This window comes from Vombatus ursinus, unplaced genomic scaffold (genome assembly GCF_900497805.2).
Source record: "Vombatus ursinus unplaced genomic scaffold, bare-nosed wombat genome assembly UNPS02014840.1, whole genome shotgun sequence".
Classification (NCBI taxonomy): domain Eukaryota; kingdom Metazoa; phylum Chordata; class Mammalia; order Diprotodontia; family Vombatidae; genus Vombatus; species Vombatus ursinus.
The window spans coordinates 1,452,426-1,468,085 of NW_020954618.1; the positions used below are offsets into that span (position 1 = coordinate 1,452,426).

The 15,660-nt window shown below is 48.8% G+C and overlaps 1 protein-coding gene across 1 annotated transcript in view; it reads left to right on the forward strand.

The window, feature by feature from the left end:
* The window catches only part of AVL9 (AVL9 cell migration associated), a 70,140-nt gene extending 56,495 nt beyond the window's left edge, over window positions 1-13,645 (forward strand). The window contains exons 11-16 of the mRNA XM_027840215.1: window positions 3,000-3,134; window positions 4,026-4,245; window positions 5,529-5,646; window positions 7,453-7,506; window positions 7,989-8,077; window positions 9,471-13,645. Of these exons, the coding sequence (XP_027696016.1) occupies window positions 3,000-3,134; window positions 4,026-4,245; window positions 5,529-5,646; window positions 7,453-7,506; window positions 7,989-8,077; window positions 9,471-9,586 (732 nt within the window). The 3' untranslated portion in view covers window positions 9,587-13,645. The remainder of the gene's footprint in view (window positions 1-2,999; window positions 3,135-4,025; window positions 4,246-5,528; window positions 5,647-7,452; window positions 7,507-7,988; window positions 8,078-9,470) is intronic.
* Window positions 13,646-15,660: the final 2,015 nt, after the last annotated feature.

Below are 15,660 nucleotides of genomic sequence, written 5' to 3' on the forward strand. Positions count from 1 at the left end.
AACCCAGGTCTTCCTGACCTCAAGTCAGTGCTCTATCCACTACACAATGCTACCTCCCCAAATTCTCCAAACTGTTTCATGCAAATATAGTCATCGATAATTAGATGTGTACTTGTACGTGTAGTGGATAGAGGGCCAGCCTTGAAATCTGGAAGACCTGGGTTTCAGAGAGTGGAAAGCCAAAAGAGACCTTGAGAAACCATCTAGTTCATCCCCATGCCTTCAGGCAAATAAAATAGCCCCCAAGGTAAACACGTATTATGTTGGAGACATCCACTCGTGACTTTGTAATCTCCCTTGATAATACACTCTGGTTTGCTTTACTCTTTTGTTCTTGACTTAAGACACCAAATAAAAATGGGCGCATCCATATATGTAATAGAACAAAAGTGAGACTTATACATCAAGTTACAAATCTCTGTTACAGAGCTGACTTTTCATGTTAAGTATATGAGCAGTTTAACATGTCATTTTCAAAAATTGTTCTACTTGTCCGATTCCTTCTTTCCTCCCTCTGACCTGGGCACGTATTAAAACTACTCCAGTCACCCTCTTTTCTTTCTTTTTGTGTTAGTCTCATTTCCCCTTTCCCTTTCCCTCCCCAGCCCTCCAAAGAGGATCCCTTCTGGTGTTTTCAGCTCCCCCTCCACCTCGAGTCTCTCCCACTGTCTGCACAACCTCAGCTGGGCCCTCACTGCAGCTCGGCAATCCTCCACCTCCCTCATCAGCTCGCTGGCCCACTCCCTAATGACTCTTCCAGACGTTCTCCTTCCTCTGTCCTCTCAGCTGAGAACCTTACCTTAGCCTTCACAGATAAAAATGAGGCCATTTGCCGTGGACTCCCTCTTTCTTCTCTTCTCCCATCTATCTTCCTTCTTCCTCTGTTTCCTTCTTTACTCCTGTCTCACAGGAAGAGGTGACCTTTCTGATCGCTCGACCTGCACAAACCACCCCATTCCAGCCTGCCCCGTCTGGCAGATTGTCCCTCTGCCATCCCTTCTGTCACCTCTGGCTGCTGGCTGCTTCCCTACTTTGTACAAACACACCCCTGGCTCCTCCACTGCATTCTTCTGTTCCCAATAGCTCTTCTGCTTTTGTGACTGAATGTCTCCAAAAGGCCATCTACAGGAGGTGCCTCTGGAACTCAGCTTCTGGCTTCATTCTCTCCAAAGCTGCCAGATCCAATGGCCTTTCCTCAGCCCTTATCCTTCTTGACTTCTCTGAAGCCTCTGACACTACTGATCATCCTTTTCCCCTTGATACTTTCTCCTGGTTCTCCTATCTGACTGTTCCTTCTCAGTCAGCGTAGCTGTATTTACCCACCAACCTGGGATGTCCCTCAGGACTTTGTCCTGGGCCTTCTTTTCTCCCTCTAGACTGCTTCACTTGGTGAGCTTATCAGTTCCATGGATTCAACTATCATCTCTAAGCTGATGGTTTTCAGATCTGCCTATCCCACCCTGACATCTCTGCTGACCCAAAGTCTCTCATCTGCTGCATTTCAGACATCTCCAACTAGATGTCCAGTAGACTTCTCAAACTCAACATGTCCAAAACTGAACTCACCATCTTTCCCCCAGACCCTCCCTTCCATCTGTCTTCCCTATTACTGTAGAGGACAATACCATCCTCCCAGTCTCTGAGGCTCACAACCACGGATTCTGCACTACCTTTCGCCTCCCCCCATATCCAAGCTGTTGCTAAGGCCTAATGATTTCTACCTTTGCAACATCTCTTGAATACACTCCCTTCTCTCCTTTGATTGTGCCACCCCCCTCCCCATCCCGGTGCAGACCCTCATCACCTCATACTTGGACTATTGCAGTAGCTACTGGTGGGTCTGCCTGCCACGAGTCTTTCCCCACTCCACCCCATCCTCTATTCAGCCACCGAAATGATTTACCTAAAACTCAGGTCTGACCACGTCATGCTCTATTTGGTAAACTCCAGTGGCTCCCAACCACGTCCAGTATCAAATACAAAAAGCTCTGTTTGGCATTCAAAGCCCTTCATAATCTAGCCTCCTCCTACCTTTCCAATCTTCTTACACCTTCCTTCTCAACACCTAGTCTTCAATCCAGTGACACCGGCCTCCTGGCTGTTCCCCTCTCCTGGCTCCAGCCATTTTCTCTGGCCATCCTCCATGCCTGTAAGGCTCTCCTCTTGTCCGCCTCCTGACTTCCTTCAAGTCCTAAAATCCCACTTTCTATAATAAACCTTTCCCAGCCACCCCCTTACTTCAAGTTCTTCCCATCTCTTAATTATTTCCTATTTACCAGATGTGTGTGTATCTCATTTATAAATAGTTGTTTGCTTGTTGTCTCTCCTGTTAGATTAGGAACTCCTTGAGAGTGGGGACTGTCTTTTGTCTCCTTTTGTATCCGGAGTGCTTAGCACAGTGCCTGGCACATAGTAGTTTGTAATCAATGTTTATTGCCTGCCTGGCTGTACCAGCCCCATACTTGTAGCCCCAGGTATTGAAAGGGTCAAGGGCTTGCTAGAGAACAGCCTAAATTCAGTCACCAAAAATCACTAGGGGCCAGTCAGCAATAAACAGTGGGCTTGGTCAAATGTAGGTCAAGGCCCTCAAAGTGAACTGAAAGCCAGTGGGACCCAATTCAAATAGACTTCCCATCATACCCAGGACTTTTCAAAATGTGATAGATTCCTTTTATTTTCACATCACTATGTTTCTCAGTGCATCTCTTCCCCCAGCCCCTCTTTTCTTTAAAACAAAGAATAAACAATGGAGCTAGCCTATTGGAAGAGTCGACTATGTCTATAGGCCTCCCCTTCCCCCATTGTCCGGAGTGGAGGTCCCAGGCAGTACTTCAAGAGGAAGTGGAACCACTACTGTGGTGTTCCTAGAGGAGCAGTTCAGGGGGTCTCTGGCTGGCTCCCCAGAAGTTTCTCCCACAATCGTTCAGTGACAAAGAAGGAAGATGTTGCTTCTCTTCATTCCCTCAAGTTGTGTTTTTCCTGTTTCCTTTCATTCCCAGGGCTATCTCTGTTTGCCATACATGGCTTTGCAGCAGCATCACCTTCTCTCTGATGTGACCGTTCGAGGATTTGTTGCTGGGGCAACCAACATTCTTTTTCGGCAACAGAAACACCTCAGTGATGCCATTGTAGAAGTATGTCTTGAGTATGGGGAGCAGAACAAAGAAATGGGGGTTTTGTGGGCAGAAGACAGATGTTGTTGTACCGCCAAGGAGTTTGCATTGAAAGTAACTTCCCCCTAGAGTGGGCATGGAAGTATGGATGATCACCACCAGAATGTCTACCATGCTTGTCTAATTTTTAAAACTTGCTTTCAGCAAAGGTCAGAGTCATTTCCCCACATTTCTAGTTTAAAACACTGGTTCTCTTGTGGTTTAAAAAAGGTAGAAGCCAGAAATACATACTCTACCTTATTTTTTGTGAGTACCTCAGTGATAAGATGTAACTCATTGGTTACATTGAAATAGTTGTGGCTAGATTGTTTGGGACCACTGTAAGATGTGTGGTTTGGGGTTGGGAGGGGTGACAGAATTATACCTCAATGGAGTCCCGGTGAGTTTAGAAGTGACAGAAAATTTTTTAAAATTTAAGTTTAGAGGGAGTCTGAATTTATATTTAAAGGGTGACCTCCCTTGTTTGGGAGGCAGTATGGTGCTAAGGGAACTTGGAGCCCTAAGACCCGAGTTCATTCTGGTTGTATAACTTGTCTGGGCCTCTGGAACCCTTCTAGCTCCAAATCTATGGCCTGTGAGCTTTTCTTTTCGATCAAGAGTTGCTCACCTTTTCTGTGTCAGAGACCCCTTTGTGGACCCCTTCTCAGAATCAGGTGTTTAAATAATTGAAGGAAAGGCTCAATTTCAGTTAGAGGGTTCCCCCCCATCCAAATTCATGGACCCCCTGAAATCTCTCCATGGACTTTTGGGGGTTCATAGGCCCCAGAATAAGAAGGCCTATTTTAGACTCTCATTTTGGTTCTACAGTATATGACATCCCCAAACGATGATACACATGCCCATACCTCGTAGGTGGAAGAAGCGGTCGTTCACATCCATGACCCAGAACTGAGGAAGATTCTGAGCCCGACCACCGCTGACCTGAGGTTTGCCGACGATCTGGTGAAGCACGTGGCTGAGAACAGAGATGACGTGTTCCTGGACGGGACAGGTTGGGAGGGAGGGGATGAGTGGATTCGAGCACAGTTTGCGGTCTATGTGCACGCCCTGCTCGCGGCCTCGCTGCAGTTAGGTAAGAGTCTGGCCAGTTGGAGCCCCTTCACAGAGGGGGCAGAGAGTACACCCTGTCAAACTGAGCTTGAGCTTATAATCCAGGGCACCTCTAATTACACTGTACAGCTTGACATAAAGCACAACATAAGAAATATTTTAAAAATAGAATAATAAAAATTACTTATTATGATTAAATAAATTATATTAATTATATATTTAATTATTACATGAATATGTAGAATTATTTATAAATAAAATTAAAAAAAATAAAGCAAAAATTTAAAAAGGAAAAAAAACCAAACCATAGTTCAGTCATTCCTATCTGGGCAGTGAGATGTCTTGCCCGCACTCAGAGACAGGCCCCCTAGAAGAATGCCAAAGAGCTCCCAGAGGTTTTCTGGGCCACCGCCCGCCCCCCCAGGCCTGCCGCGTGGACCTGCACTGCATCACTCTTTGGCAGTTCTCAGGTCACTCCCTCGTTTTCCGTTTTGTGAGAAGGCCGAGTGTCAGGGATCGCCGCCCACTACTGTAATATGTGTACCGTGCATGGTCGAGCAGAGGGCCACGCATCGGCACCCCAGACTCTGGGCGATGCTGGCAAGCCCCTCCCATCTGGGAGACTCGGTGTTGTTTCACCTTTCTAGGTGAGGAAGCCGAGGTGCGGAAAGATCAGTTGAGCGCCCTGGAATCAGTGCCCTCTGACAAAATACAATGTCCAGCCTTAGACTCCTGCAGAGTTCTTCCCGTCTCGCCGCATGGCCTCCTGAGGAATCGTTGCTTTTCCTTGATAAGGAATTGTCTTAACATTGGGGCTGTTGGCGGTGGAATCTGACTCGTCCTAGACAGTGCCTTGAGGAACCCTCCCCGTCTTTGCCCTCGGCCCTCACCAACGTTCCTTTCCCCTTGTACCTTCGGTAACAGCGGTCCTTGCAGGCTTCCCGTCAGCGAGGGCCACCCGAAGGCTCTCCACATGACTGAGAAAATGGAATCGGGTTTTTAGGCCTGAAATGTGGGCAACGTCCTCGGTCTTAGCCACGTTGGCTCCTGTGTGTGGGAACCATCGGTCATCCTCCGATCCCGAAGGAGGGTGTGAGGACTTCCAAGTCCCGTCCAGATTCTTAGTTACAGAGCTCAGTTGTCAGTCCTCTAACTGAAATGATTTTTAATAAAACTCTTTCCTTTGAAAAACGGTCCTGGTGATGAGAAGGGGGCGGGGGCGAGGGGGAGGGCAGTTCTTTGGGTGGTGTTTGCCCCCTCCCTGTCTGGAAGCCCTTCAGCCCACATCAGCTGTTTCTTTGGCAGATAATGAAAAGATGCTGTCGGACTACGGGACAGCCTTTGTCGCGGCCTGGAAGAGCACACACAATTACAGGGTCTGGAACAGCTCCCGACACCCGGCTCTGGCAGAAATGAACCCAAAGTAAGGAGACTGGTGGGGACAGGGGCGGAGGGCCCTCCAGGAAGCCCCTCCACCGCGTCTGCCGCCCTCCAGGCCGGCTCCTGCCCCGCCGGCCTCCCCCGCGTGGGGGAGGCTGTCCTCACGCGGTCCAGGGGCGCCCACGGCCTCTCCCGGGTGCTGTGTCGGTGCTTCCTCGCTTGTTCTCTCTGGGTCCCTACCTGACTCCTCTGCCTCTTCTTTTTCCTTAGTTGTCACACCTAGCGTGCCCCTGTCCTTGCTGGGATTCCTCTTCCTGCTAGTGGCACAGATGTCACAGCTCCCCTCTGAGCCTTTGCCCTGGCCGTCCCCTCCTTGCCTTCGCCTCTGAAGATCCCTGGCTGGAATGTTGCCTTCCCCAGAAGCCTGTCCTCCTCCCCCTGTGAGGCTGCCAGATTGGCTTTGCAGTTAGACTATCAGCTCCCTGAAGGCACGGACTGTGTTTGCTTTTTCTTTGTATCTCCGGTGCTTGGCCCTGGGCCTGGCACATAGCAAGCACTTTGTAAATCTTTACTGATTGAAGAAATCATACGCCACCAGTAAATATTGGCATTAACAACAGACTTCTTCCTGGGAGAAATCTGAAATCAATAAAAGGATTTTGCAGTTTCCCAAAAACAGTCCAACTTGCCCTCCTCGTTTTGGTTAATTCTGGGGCCAACTCCTTCTCTGTTTGTAGTATCCAAGGGCTGTGTGCGTATGTGAACACACACTGATGGACAAGTGCATATCAGAATCTGGACAGTGGCCCAGTTCTTCATCCACTTGGTTTTCTGTGTGGATAGTTAGGTTTCTGCATCTTGCCTGGAAGCCCTCCCAGTGTTCTGGGGGATCACAAATAGGAGCCTGGGGGGCCCCGCCCCCTCCACAGGGGAGCTCACTTTCCTTGGGACTCTGAGCCAGAGTTCCTCCTTCGAGTAGATGGCCGAGGATAGAGGCACAAACTGACTGATGTGATGTCCAACCCTGACCTTGGGCTTCGTGATCAAACCACATGCTCTCGCTGCGTGATCTCATGTGTGGCCCTAAGGTGGGTGGGAGAGCCTTCTGCTCAGCCCACCCAGCTTCCATCCCCTTCTACACCCCCACCTAGTTCAAAAACTTTGAGTGGCCGTCAAGTCCAGTCTGCAGTCCTGGATCTGGCACTCGTGGCCCTGTACCATACGGTTTTATCGCGCCCTAATCCTGTGTAATCCAGCAGGTGGTGATGCAGCGCATAGAGTGCCGGGCCTGGAGTCAGGAAAGCCCGAGTTCAAATCCATCCTCAGACGCTTCCAAGCTAGGTGACCCTGGGCGGGTCACTTCACTTCTATTTCCTTCAGTCTCCTCAGCTGTAAAATGGGGATAATCATAGCACCAGCCTCCCAAGGCTGTGGTGAGGGTCAGTTAAAATAATATTTGTAAAAAGAGTTAGCGCAGTGCCTAGAACACGGTTGGGTGCTAAGTAAACGCTCATTCCCTCCCTTCCCAGGCAGCTTGGGCTCACACCATAGCAGCGCCATGCGTGAGCACCCTCCAGTCTCTGTTCCTTAAATCCTTGCCGTTTTTCAGGGCAGAGCCTGGCTCTGTGTGAAGCCTTTTCTCATTCCCCAGGTCTCTGGTCCCTTCTTGGGGGCTTGGCAGATTCTCACTTGTGCTGTTGTGCTTAATGCTCTCTGCCCTGTCTTCCCATTAGCTGACCAGATCCCAGAAGGCAGGGCCCATAGGCCTGGCCATGGCCCCCGTGGCACCTTGCACCCAGGAGGTGCCTCGTGGGCGGAACAGTAAAAATTGTTCTGCTTTGTTTTGCAGCCATCCCTTCCAGGGCCAGTACTCGGTGTCGGACGTGAAGTTGAGATTCTCCCAGTGAGTATCGAGGCTGGATGGTGCTGGGGAAGCCCCGGGGGCCCAGTGATACTGGCTGGTTTCAGGGGGTGTAAATGCCTTGTGGAGGCAGCCCGGTCTCCAGTACCCCTACCCTGGTCCCCAGGGGAGGGGGTGAAAGCTTCTTTTGGAAAAGTAACTTTAGCTGGGGGTGAATGTTCCCACCGACACAGGGCCTGGAGGCAGCAGACCTGGTTGGAGCATTGGGTCTGCCCTTTGCAAGTTCCCAGTTGTGGGCGAGTCACAGATTCCCAGAGCCTCATTGTCCACATCTCTAAAATGGGAATAGTGACAGCTCTGCTCTCGGGAGGGGCCGTCGTGTGCCATCCTCATCCACGGCCCCGTCCGCGCGGTCTCCTGCTTTGTCTCTTCTGTGCGTGCACCAGTGACGTCATGGGGTGGTAGCAGGTGGGTGGTGGCTTTCTGGGAGTGCCCTGTTAACATCTGTGACTTCTCCTACCCAGCTCTGTCCAGAATAGCGAACGCGGAAAAAAGCTCGGAAATGCCATGGTCACGACAAGCCGGAACGTTGTACAAACCGGAAAAGCCGTGGGTAAGGCGCACCTCTGGTCTGGAGCCCCAGGCTCTAAAACTCGTTTCCACGTGGCCAGACTGAGCCTAACAAGACCCCCACAAAGCTCATTCCCTGCAGGCAGGTCAGCAAACTAACAGAAAAGAGGACTGTCCCCAGAGCCTTCCTACGCTTCCCACATTTTTATTGTATTTTCAGAGAAAGGGAGGCTGCTTGCTTTTACAAGTTAACATCAGTGTGGTTCCCCAAATGTGCCCCTTTCCTGTATTTAAACTTCTCCTACTTCATCACTGACCCGGGAGAGAGCTCTCGGGCCTCCTTTCCTCAGACAAGACATTAGCCGTCCCCTGCCTGTGTTGATTGTGTGCCATGCACAGTTCCATGCCCAATGTGCCCTGTCACCAACCACCAGCTTTTCAGGAGAACATTGTTTAAAGTAGGGACTGCCATTTGCAGCAGTGATTCCTGGAACATCCCATTTAGAATTAGCAGGTCAGGGTAAGTTCATTACTCCAGCGGTGGGAATACCCTTGTCTCCCTAAGGCACCAAGGTAGTGTCCTGGACTACCCAGCATCAATTATCACCTCACTCTTGGAGATGCTGATCAGAAAGGCCAGAAAGCCCAGAACTCACTCAAGTGCCTGCCCCGCTTTGTTCGCTCGCACCACGTCGTCTTTTCTGTACACCCTGGGAGCTCATTGTATCCGAGGACGGCCAAAGCTGGAACGTAGTGATGGGCTCGGATGGTTCATTAGGGACCTGCTTTCTGCTCAGAATTGGCCAAATCCAGTATATGTTAAGAGCTGCTTCGTGCCGCAAACATGGTGACAGTCATTGTGTTTCAAATGCCTGATGTGACACTTTGTGTCCTGTGGACATTCAGTGCCGTGTTGAACTGTGGAAGATTCAGAAAGCCTAGGAAGTAAGACCCTTAAAAGTCTTTTGCTAAGAAATCAATTAACCAGCTACTTGTCCATAATATGCCTATGAGATGTAGGTATTTTGAAATTAGAAATTATCCTGGTATTTTTTCATTAGTATTGATATTAGTCATTTCTAGTCATTTAGCAGATGGGATCTTCACCTTCTTTTCTGGGGAATCTGAGAATTTGGATGAGGAAAAAAAAATGCCTCATTTTCACTCATCTCTAAATGAAATCTTAAATTTCATTTCATATTGCCTTCAATTATTTGCAAACATTCTTAGGAGAGGTCCATAGGTTTCACCAGACTACCTAAAGGACCCATTATACAGAAAGGTAAGAAGCCCTGATTTAACATAGGCCAGTAAATGCCGATTCTTCCATTCCTACTACTCACCTCCATCTACCTGAACTTTTGAAATTCAGGCAACTGGTGAATGCTTTTTCTTCTAACAAAATTAAGACTTTTTTCCCCTCCTTCCATATCCAGGCCAGTCCGTTGGTGGAGCTCTGTCCAGTGCGAAGACAGCTATGTCCTTATGGCTCTCCACTTTGACCCAGTCAACCACACAAGGTCTCACAGACCCACCAGATGGGAAACAGTGAGTGTGGTGGTCAGAGCCTGCTGGGAGATTGGATCTTTCTGCTGCCTTTGGGTCACTGGGTCCACGTGAAGGGAAACCAATGCGCTGTACTGTTCACCGGCCGAATATTGGAAACGTTTGCTCTCTGTATATTTTTAAAATAATATATGTGAGAGTGTGAGTGAATGTAGCCTAATTTGGAAGCATAAAAGAATGACCATTATGAGGTTGCTATCTAGAATGTGTGTCTAAATTGACTACTTTTATTTAAATCTGAGCCTTTCTAATTGGACCATGTGATGGTTTTGATTTTCTGATTTTGTACATTTATTTGTCTATAGAAGTTTATGTAAATTATAGTTATGTTTTATCTTTTGGATAGACAAATGCATATTATAATTTGTTCATTAAAAATAACATCATATATTGATTCCTCTCAAATTGGGCCCACAAATGTTACCTGGCCCTTGGCTTTATAAGTTTTGAGCCCTTTGCTGTTGGGTTTTGTTTTTCTTACTTTATTCTATTCTAAATTAATTTAAGCAGAGGTATAGATTCATCATTACATGACAAGGGTATGAATCTGTTGTTGTTTTCCTGCTCTCAGTTTCCCTTCCCCCAATTCAATTACACCTACCCATTTGCAACTCAAAGATGATGGTGGAAAATGGTGAGGTTTTTAAAGTTAATCATCTAATCCCTGAAAACTTCTTCTATCCCTGATGTCCTTCCCAGCCTGGCCCTGCCCTCCTTCCTTTACCTAATTCAGTCCCAGAAAGTAAGAAGGGCAGGGTTGCATTTGATCTGGGAGATATTTTTCAAGATGGCTGCTGTTTGTGTCTTCCCGGCCCTGGCCCTGTTAAAATCTTCTGCGTCCACGTATGGATATCTGAACTCGGCGCCTTCCGGGCCCTTCCTTGGCACATTTTGTCTGGTAGGGTTTTCCCCCAGGATTTTTGTTCTTCACACAGGTGCCTGGCCTTTCTCCCTTCCCAACTGAAAGTCGTTCTCCTTTTCAATTGTTTCCTCCTTAACATGTTCTTAGAAGAAAAGCAAAAAGCTCAATGTAAAAGAGGAGTGCCATTCCAGTGCAAATTTGAATGATATTGATGTTCAAGGGAAGATAGCAAAGCCGGGGGTAGAAGGGAAGGTCCCCGGCCTCTCACTAATTGGGCCTGCTGTCAGGTTGTGCAGAGGTATGTGTGATGCTATACTTGCCCCTAAAGGCTTTTACATCACCTTGTCTGCTTTCCGACTAGCCAGAGGGGCTCTAGGAGAAGGGTTTTCAGGGACCAGGTCTAGTGGACAAGTCGCCTTCCTCATGTCGACATTTTAGTAAAACATCCTGCTTGTCTGTAGTACTACACTAAACATGTCGTGAGATCGTGCTTTCCCAGCCCTCTGTTGAAAAGTCATTGGATTTTTCAGTTCCTCAGCGGGAGATTCTCTTGTGTGGAGCCCGTCTCTCAAGGAGGCTAGACTCACGTTGCCCTCTCAGACACGCGATAACTGTGTCCTGTGCAGGCCACACTGCTTCCTGGACACTCCATCAAGACCAGGGACGTTCTTCCTGCCCCTCATATACTTGGTTACAGGGAGAGACCCCAGGTGTGAGGATGACGACTGGTGAAGGGAATGGCAGCCTCCCAGCCTCTGTCTTGTCTCCTCCTTGCATTGAGGGACGGTCTCTTATCTGCAGTGACTGTGTGTGTGTGTGTGTGTGTGTGTGTGTGTGTGTGTGTATTTATGGGGATGAATCTTAGCTCTGCCATAGTGTGACTTCTTGATTGGAATATGTACCTCAGAGGAACTTTCCGTTAGTATTTCAGTGAGGATAGGTCCAGGTCTTTTAAGAAAAGACCATAACTGAACATGAGTCACGAACAGAGAAGGAGGTGCTGTGCCGAATGGAGACAGTAGCTTTGCTCTTGAATGACTTGTTTCCTCATCAGGCTTCCACGTACCTTAAGAGAGGAGAGTTTTAACACAAGCAGATACAGCTCAGGATCTAGTTTCCGAGTGAAGATCTTGCCTGTATCGTTTCACTCCTGGTCTAGGAAAACTAAAAAGCCATTTTTCCTGTAGCTCTGAAGATCTAGCAGGGAGCCAGCACAGGGGCCAGTGGCTGGCTCAGGGCCCAGCTTGCAGGTGTATTGCCAGCATAGAACTCTCCCCTCACTCCCTGGCCATCTTTTTGACACTTGTTTGAGGGCATGTGTTGCAGACCTGGCCAGAAGTACGTAGAGATTGTGGATTTTGAGGAGAGCTCATGAAATGAGCCTTTGCCTCCTCCTCCAACCATTGAACATGGATGCACACCCTTTCTCCATCTGTAGTCTGTCCAGATAGGTGATGCTGTTGGGACAGTCTGCGTCATTCCAAATCAAGCCCTAAGTAGCAAGTGTTTACGTTGACTGGCACACTGGTTAGGAGAGACCATCCAGTGAGTGCCACACCTTCAAAAGGAAGATATTTGACAGTCAAATTAAGGCTGATTATAATTGTGTAGAATCCACAATTCCCCCCCAAAAAAAATCCTGTATCATGTGTGTGTCTATATGTTCAGTATAATAACTTTGCTCCCCCCAAGCCCATCTAATGGGTGATGTGCCAGTCCCTCAGACTAACTGACATCCTCCTGCTTTAAAAAAGCCTTCTTTAAAGCAATACCCATCCTGCCATGATGTGCTTTGAAGGTAAACTGAGCCCAGGATTCTGTATTTTCTCAAGGAAACCAGTGTTTATAACCATTCCCGTGATATTTATCTTGTGTGACTTCAAAGCGGGGAGCGAGGTTGGAGAACAAGGTTTATAGATGCCTGGGTCAGAGTCCACTGAGACCAGTATTTAATCGTCTAGCAGGGTTCTTTTGGAGGGAAGCTGGGCATTATCAGTGAATGATCTGAGTGTTTCAGGTTCCGAATGAAGAGAGACTGTCCTCTAGGAGTAGATAGGAGTCTGTCTGGAGAGCTCTTGGGGCTGGTTTGTATTAAGCAGGGCTTGGCGCTTTTAGCCATAGTTGCTTTTCTTCAGGCACCCTGCATTACTGAGGCTGCTGGAGCTGGGAAACCAAGTGCTTAATTATTGTCGAGTTTGGGGGCTAAGCATGCTGGCCCTGGATCTTTGGGGATCTCTTGTCCCAGAGACTTGTAAGGAAACTGGACTTTGTGGGGCTAATGTAGCGTAGAATCTAATGACTTCATCAGTGGGAAATTGCAGAGGGAAAGGGGGCGACAGTAGCCCTACCATCCCCTCACCCCTCCCTCACTTGGGGGTTTCAATCTTCACTTCCTATTTGGCTTCATAGGATTTGGGGCAGAGGCCTGCTTTTGGGGTATCCTAACCCTTTGACCCACCACACTCTGTCCTTCTACCCAGTCCTCTTGGGACAGACACTTGAGTAGACCAGCAGTGTCTCCCAACACATGTAGCCTCAAAATCTCATGCAAAGCTTGATCCCAGCATCCAGCCAGTTACTGGAGGAATCCTTCTATGTAGCATAATGTAGGAATGGGAGTTTTCTCATTCAAAATCTCCTTACGTATGTGATCTCGAAAGGTTCTTTTCCCAACGTTCAACCTTCTATAAATATTCCTTAAGGACAGTGAAGAGAAATAAAGATCTGGTCTTCTCGATAGGCTAGTAGTTGTGTTTTACAAGTGACTTACTGATAGCATCATGATGCAAAGTTTCCATCTCTGCTCCCAAACAAGATAGCGTGCATGCCCAGAAACTGGTCTGTTTTCTAAAATGTCAGTGCATTTATATTTTGCAGCACCTCTTTCAAATTTGCTTTTTTCCTTATTGGTTAAAGACGGGAGACTCGATACTGAGATCATGTTAGTGGGGCTTGCTTTACCTAGTTCCTTTCCACTTCTCACTGGCCACTGACCTCTCACATGTATCGTGAGCTTCTCAGAATATTTTTTTACTGCAGGGTTTCACTGTGATGGCGGGGTGGCAAAATGTGATTGAATTTCTCAGAAGGCTTCCATGTTTGAAGGGCCATTTTACGTTGTTTTCTTGAAATGTTTCAATATTTTACAGCTGGACCAATCATATTAAAAAATCAGACTGTCAATGTTTGTGCCACCCTGGCTGTTTGTGCCTGAGTTCCAGAAGTGTTTCATTACAGGGAAGATGAATTCTTTTAGCGGTCTTCAGACGACTTTAATATTGGAAACTAAAAACCGGCCACCGCCTGAGCAAGGAGGTCAGATGTGAAGTGGCCATGGGTGTGTGAGGCAGTCTCCCTTAAGTGTGAGCTTTCTCATTTGAGCTGTATGATTGTAAAAACACCTTGGGTCTGTAAATCCTATTGTCCAATTATGCTGAAGTGTAAAGCACTGTTCTTTCAAAAAGAAGAAAATGAGAATAAAATTGTGCTGCTGCAGCCCTGCCCCTCCACGGCGCACTTGGCTCTCCTCCTTCCGGCCAGAGCTACCTTGGCGCTCTTCCCGACAAGCCTGTTTCCAGGGACCAGCGGAGAGGATGCGTGAATGGGGAGCGGGAGCTCTTCCTCCGTTGTCTGCTTTTGGCAAAGGGCTCACTCGTGTTTCCGTTACTTCTAGAGAAGCCTGACGAAGCTGGGGAGCGGCCAGATGCAGCGTGCGTGGGTGAAGGGAGGGGATCATGAGAACAGGGAGGCACAAGATGGGACGCGGGGCCCACTCTCCCCAGGATGCCCCGTCCACCCCCTTTCTGTGCTCAGCCCCAGTAGTCTCAGGCCCGTTTGGTGACTGAGGGCCCGTCGACATCCTTATCAGAGCTGCTGGCAGAGCGGCTTTTAATTCCATTTTGTGTTCTGCCTTGCCTTCTCTAACTAAGGGCAGCCCCTCCGTGAGGCAGGAAGCTCGGTGCCCTTCAGACTCCGGCTGAGCTGGGTGCCCCCTGCCCCATTCCCCCTCATCTGGAGGCACCGGGATGCTGCACTCTGGCAAGGGAAGTTCTCCAAGCTCCCCGCCCCCACGCCGATTTTCCGGCCAGCCTAGCAAGCTGCTGTTCTCCCCTCTGCCTGCCCTCCCCACCCTGCTGCCTTTGTTAACTGGGCTGTATTGCACGTTAAAAAGTAAGCATTTATTCGGGTGTCCTGTGTCCCCTAAGTGCCCCTCCTTGTCCTGGCAGCCTCTGGGGCCTGACCTCAGCCATCTACCCCTCCTCCTATCTTTGAACTGAACCCCTGGATGTGATGGGTTCCTGCCACCCCTTCCTGATTCTGGGGGGCAATGTTGATGGGTGGGCTGAGGGTTGGACGCCTGGGGCCCCTTCTGGGATGGCAGGCTGAGGTGGGTGGGTGAGGGAAGGCTGCTTTTGGTAGGTTTGAGGCCGTGTCTTGCTAGAGAGGAAAAGCCTGTGTGGGGGAAGGGGTGGGGGGGAGCGGTGCTCGCTGTAGGGATAAGCTCCAGGAGGCAGAAACCAGGGCCTTCCCCCTCAGTTGAGCCTCTCTTTTGAAAATCCCATTTGATTCACAGCCCAGACCATCCCCCCTCTTCCTGAGGAGCCTGCAGGCACCCAGGAGGGGGAAAGCATTCCAGGCAGAGGGGGAGGGGGAGGGAATTCCCCTTCTGGAGGCACAGCCCGAGGACAAAAGGACACCAGCCTCCCCGGGCTCTGGGCTCCAGGAGGGGGCTGGCAGCCACCCCCCAGCCACAGGCTTTTGCATTGAAACACACCGTTCTTGTATGGTGAGGTTTTTTGTCCCCGGCCAAGGAGAGAGAGGAGGGTGGACATTACTTTGCTTTCTTCTTTGTTTTGTTGCAGTTGGTGTTTCTAAAGAGCTGGCTCTTTACATTTCAAGAGCTTTACCAAGAATAAAAATTAGATTCGTCTATGAAAAAAAAGTCTCTTTCTTCTGTCCATGCCAGAGCTGCTGTGTGGGGAGGAGGCATTCTCCCGTTCCCTCTCCAAACAAGCCCTGGGCCCATGAACTTGGGGTACACACACACACACACAGACACACACACAACTGGATTTCAATTTAATTGGTTTCCTTTGTAATTCTGTTTTTCATTTTGTGCATTTGAAAACATTCCAAGAAGGAATGCATAGACTTCATGGGACTGCCCTGGGAGGTCCATGACAAAAGAAGGTTTAAGG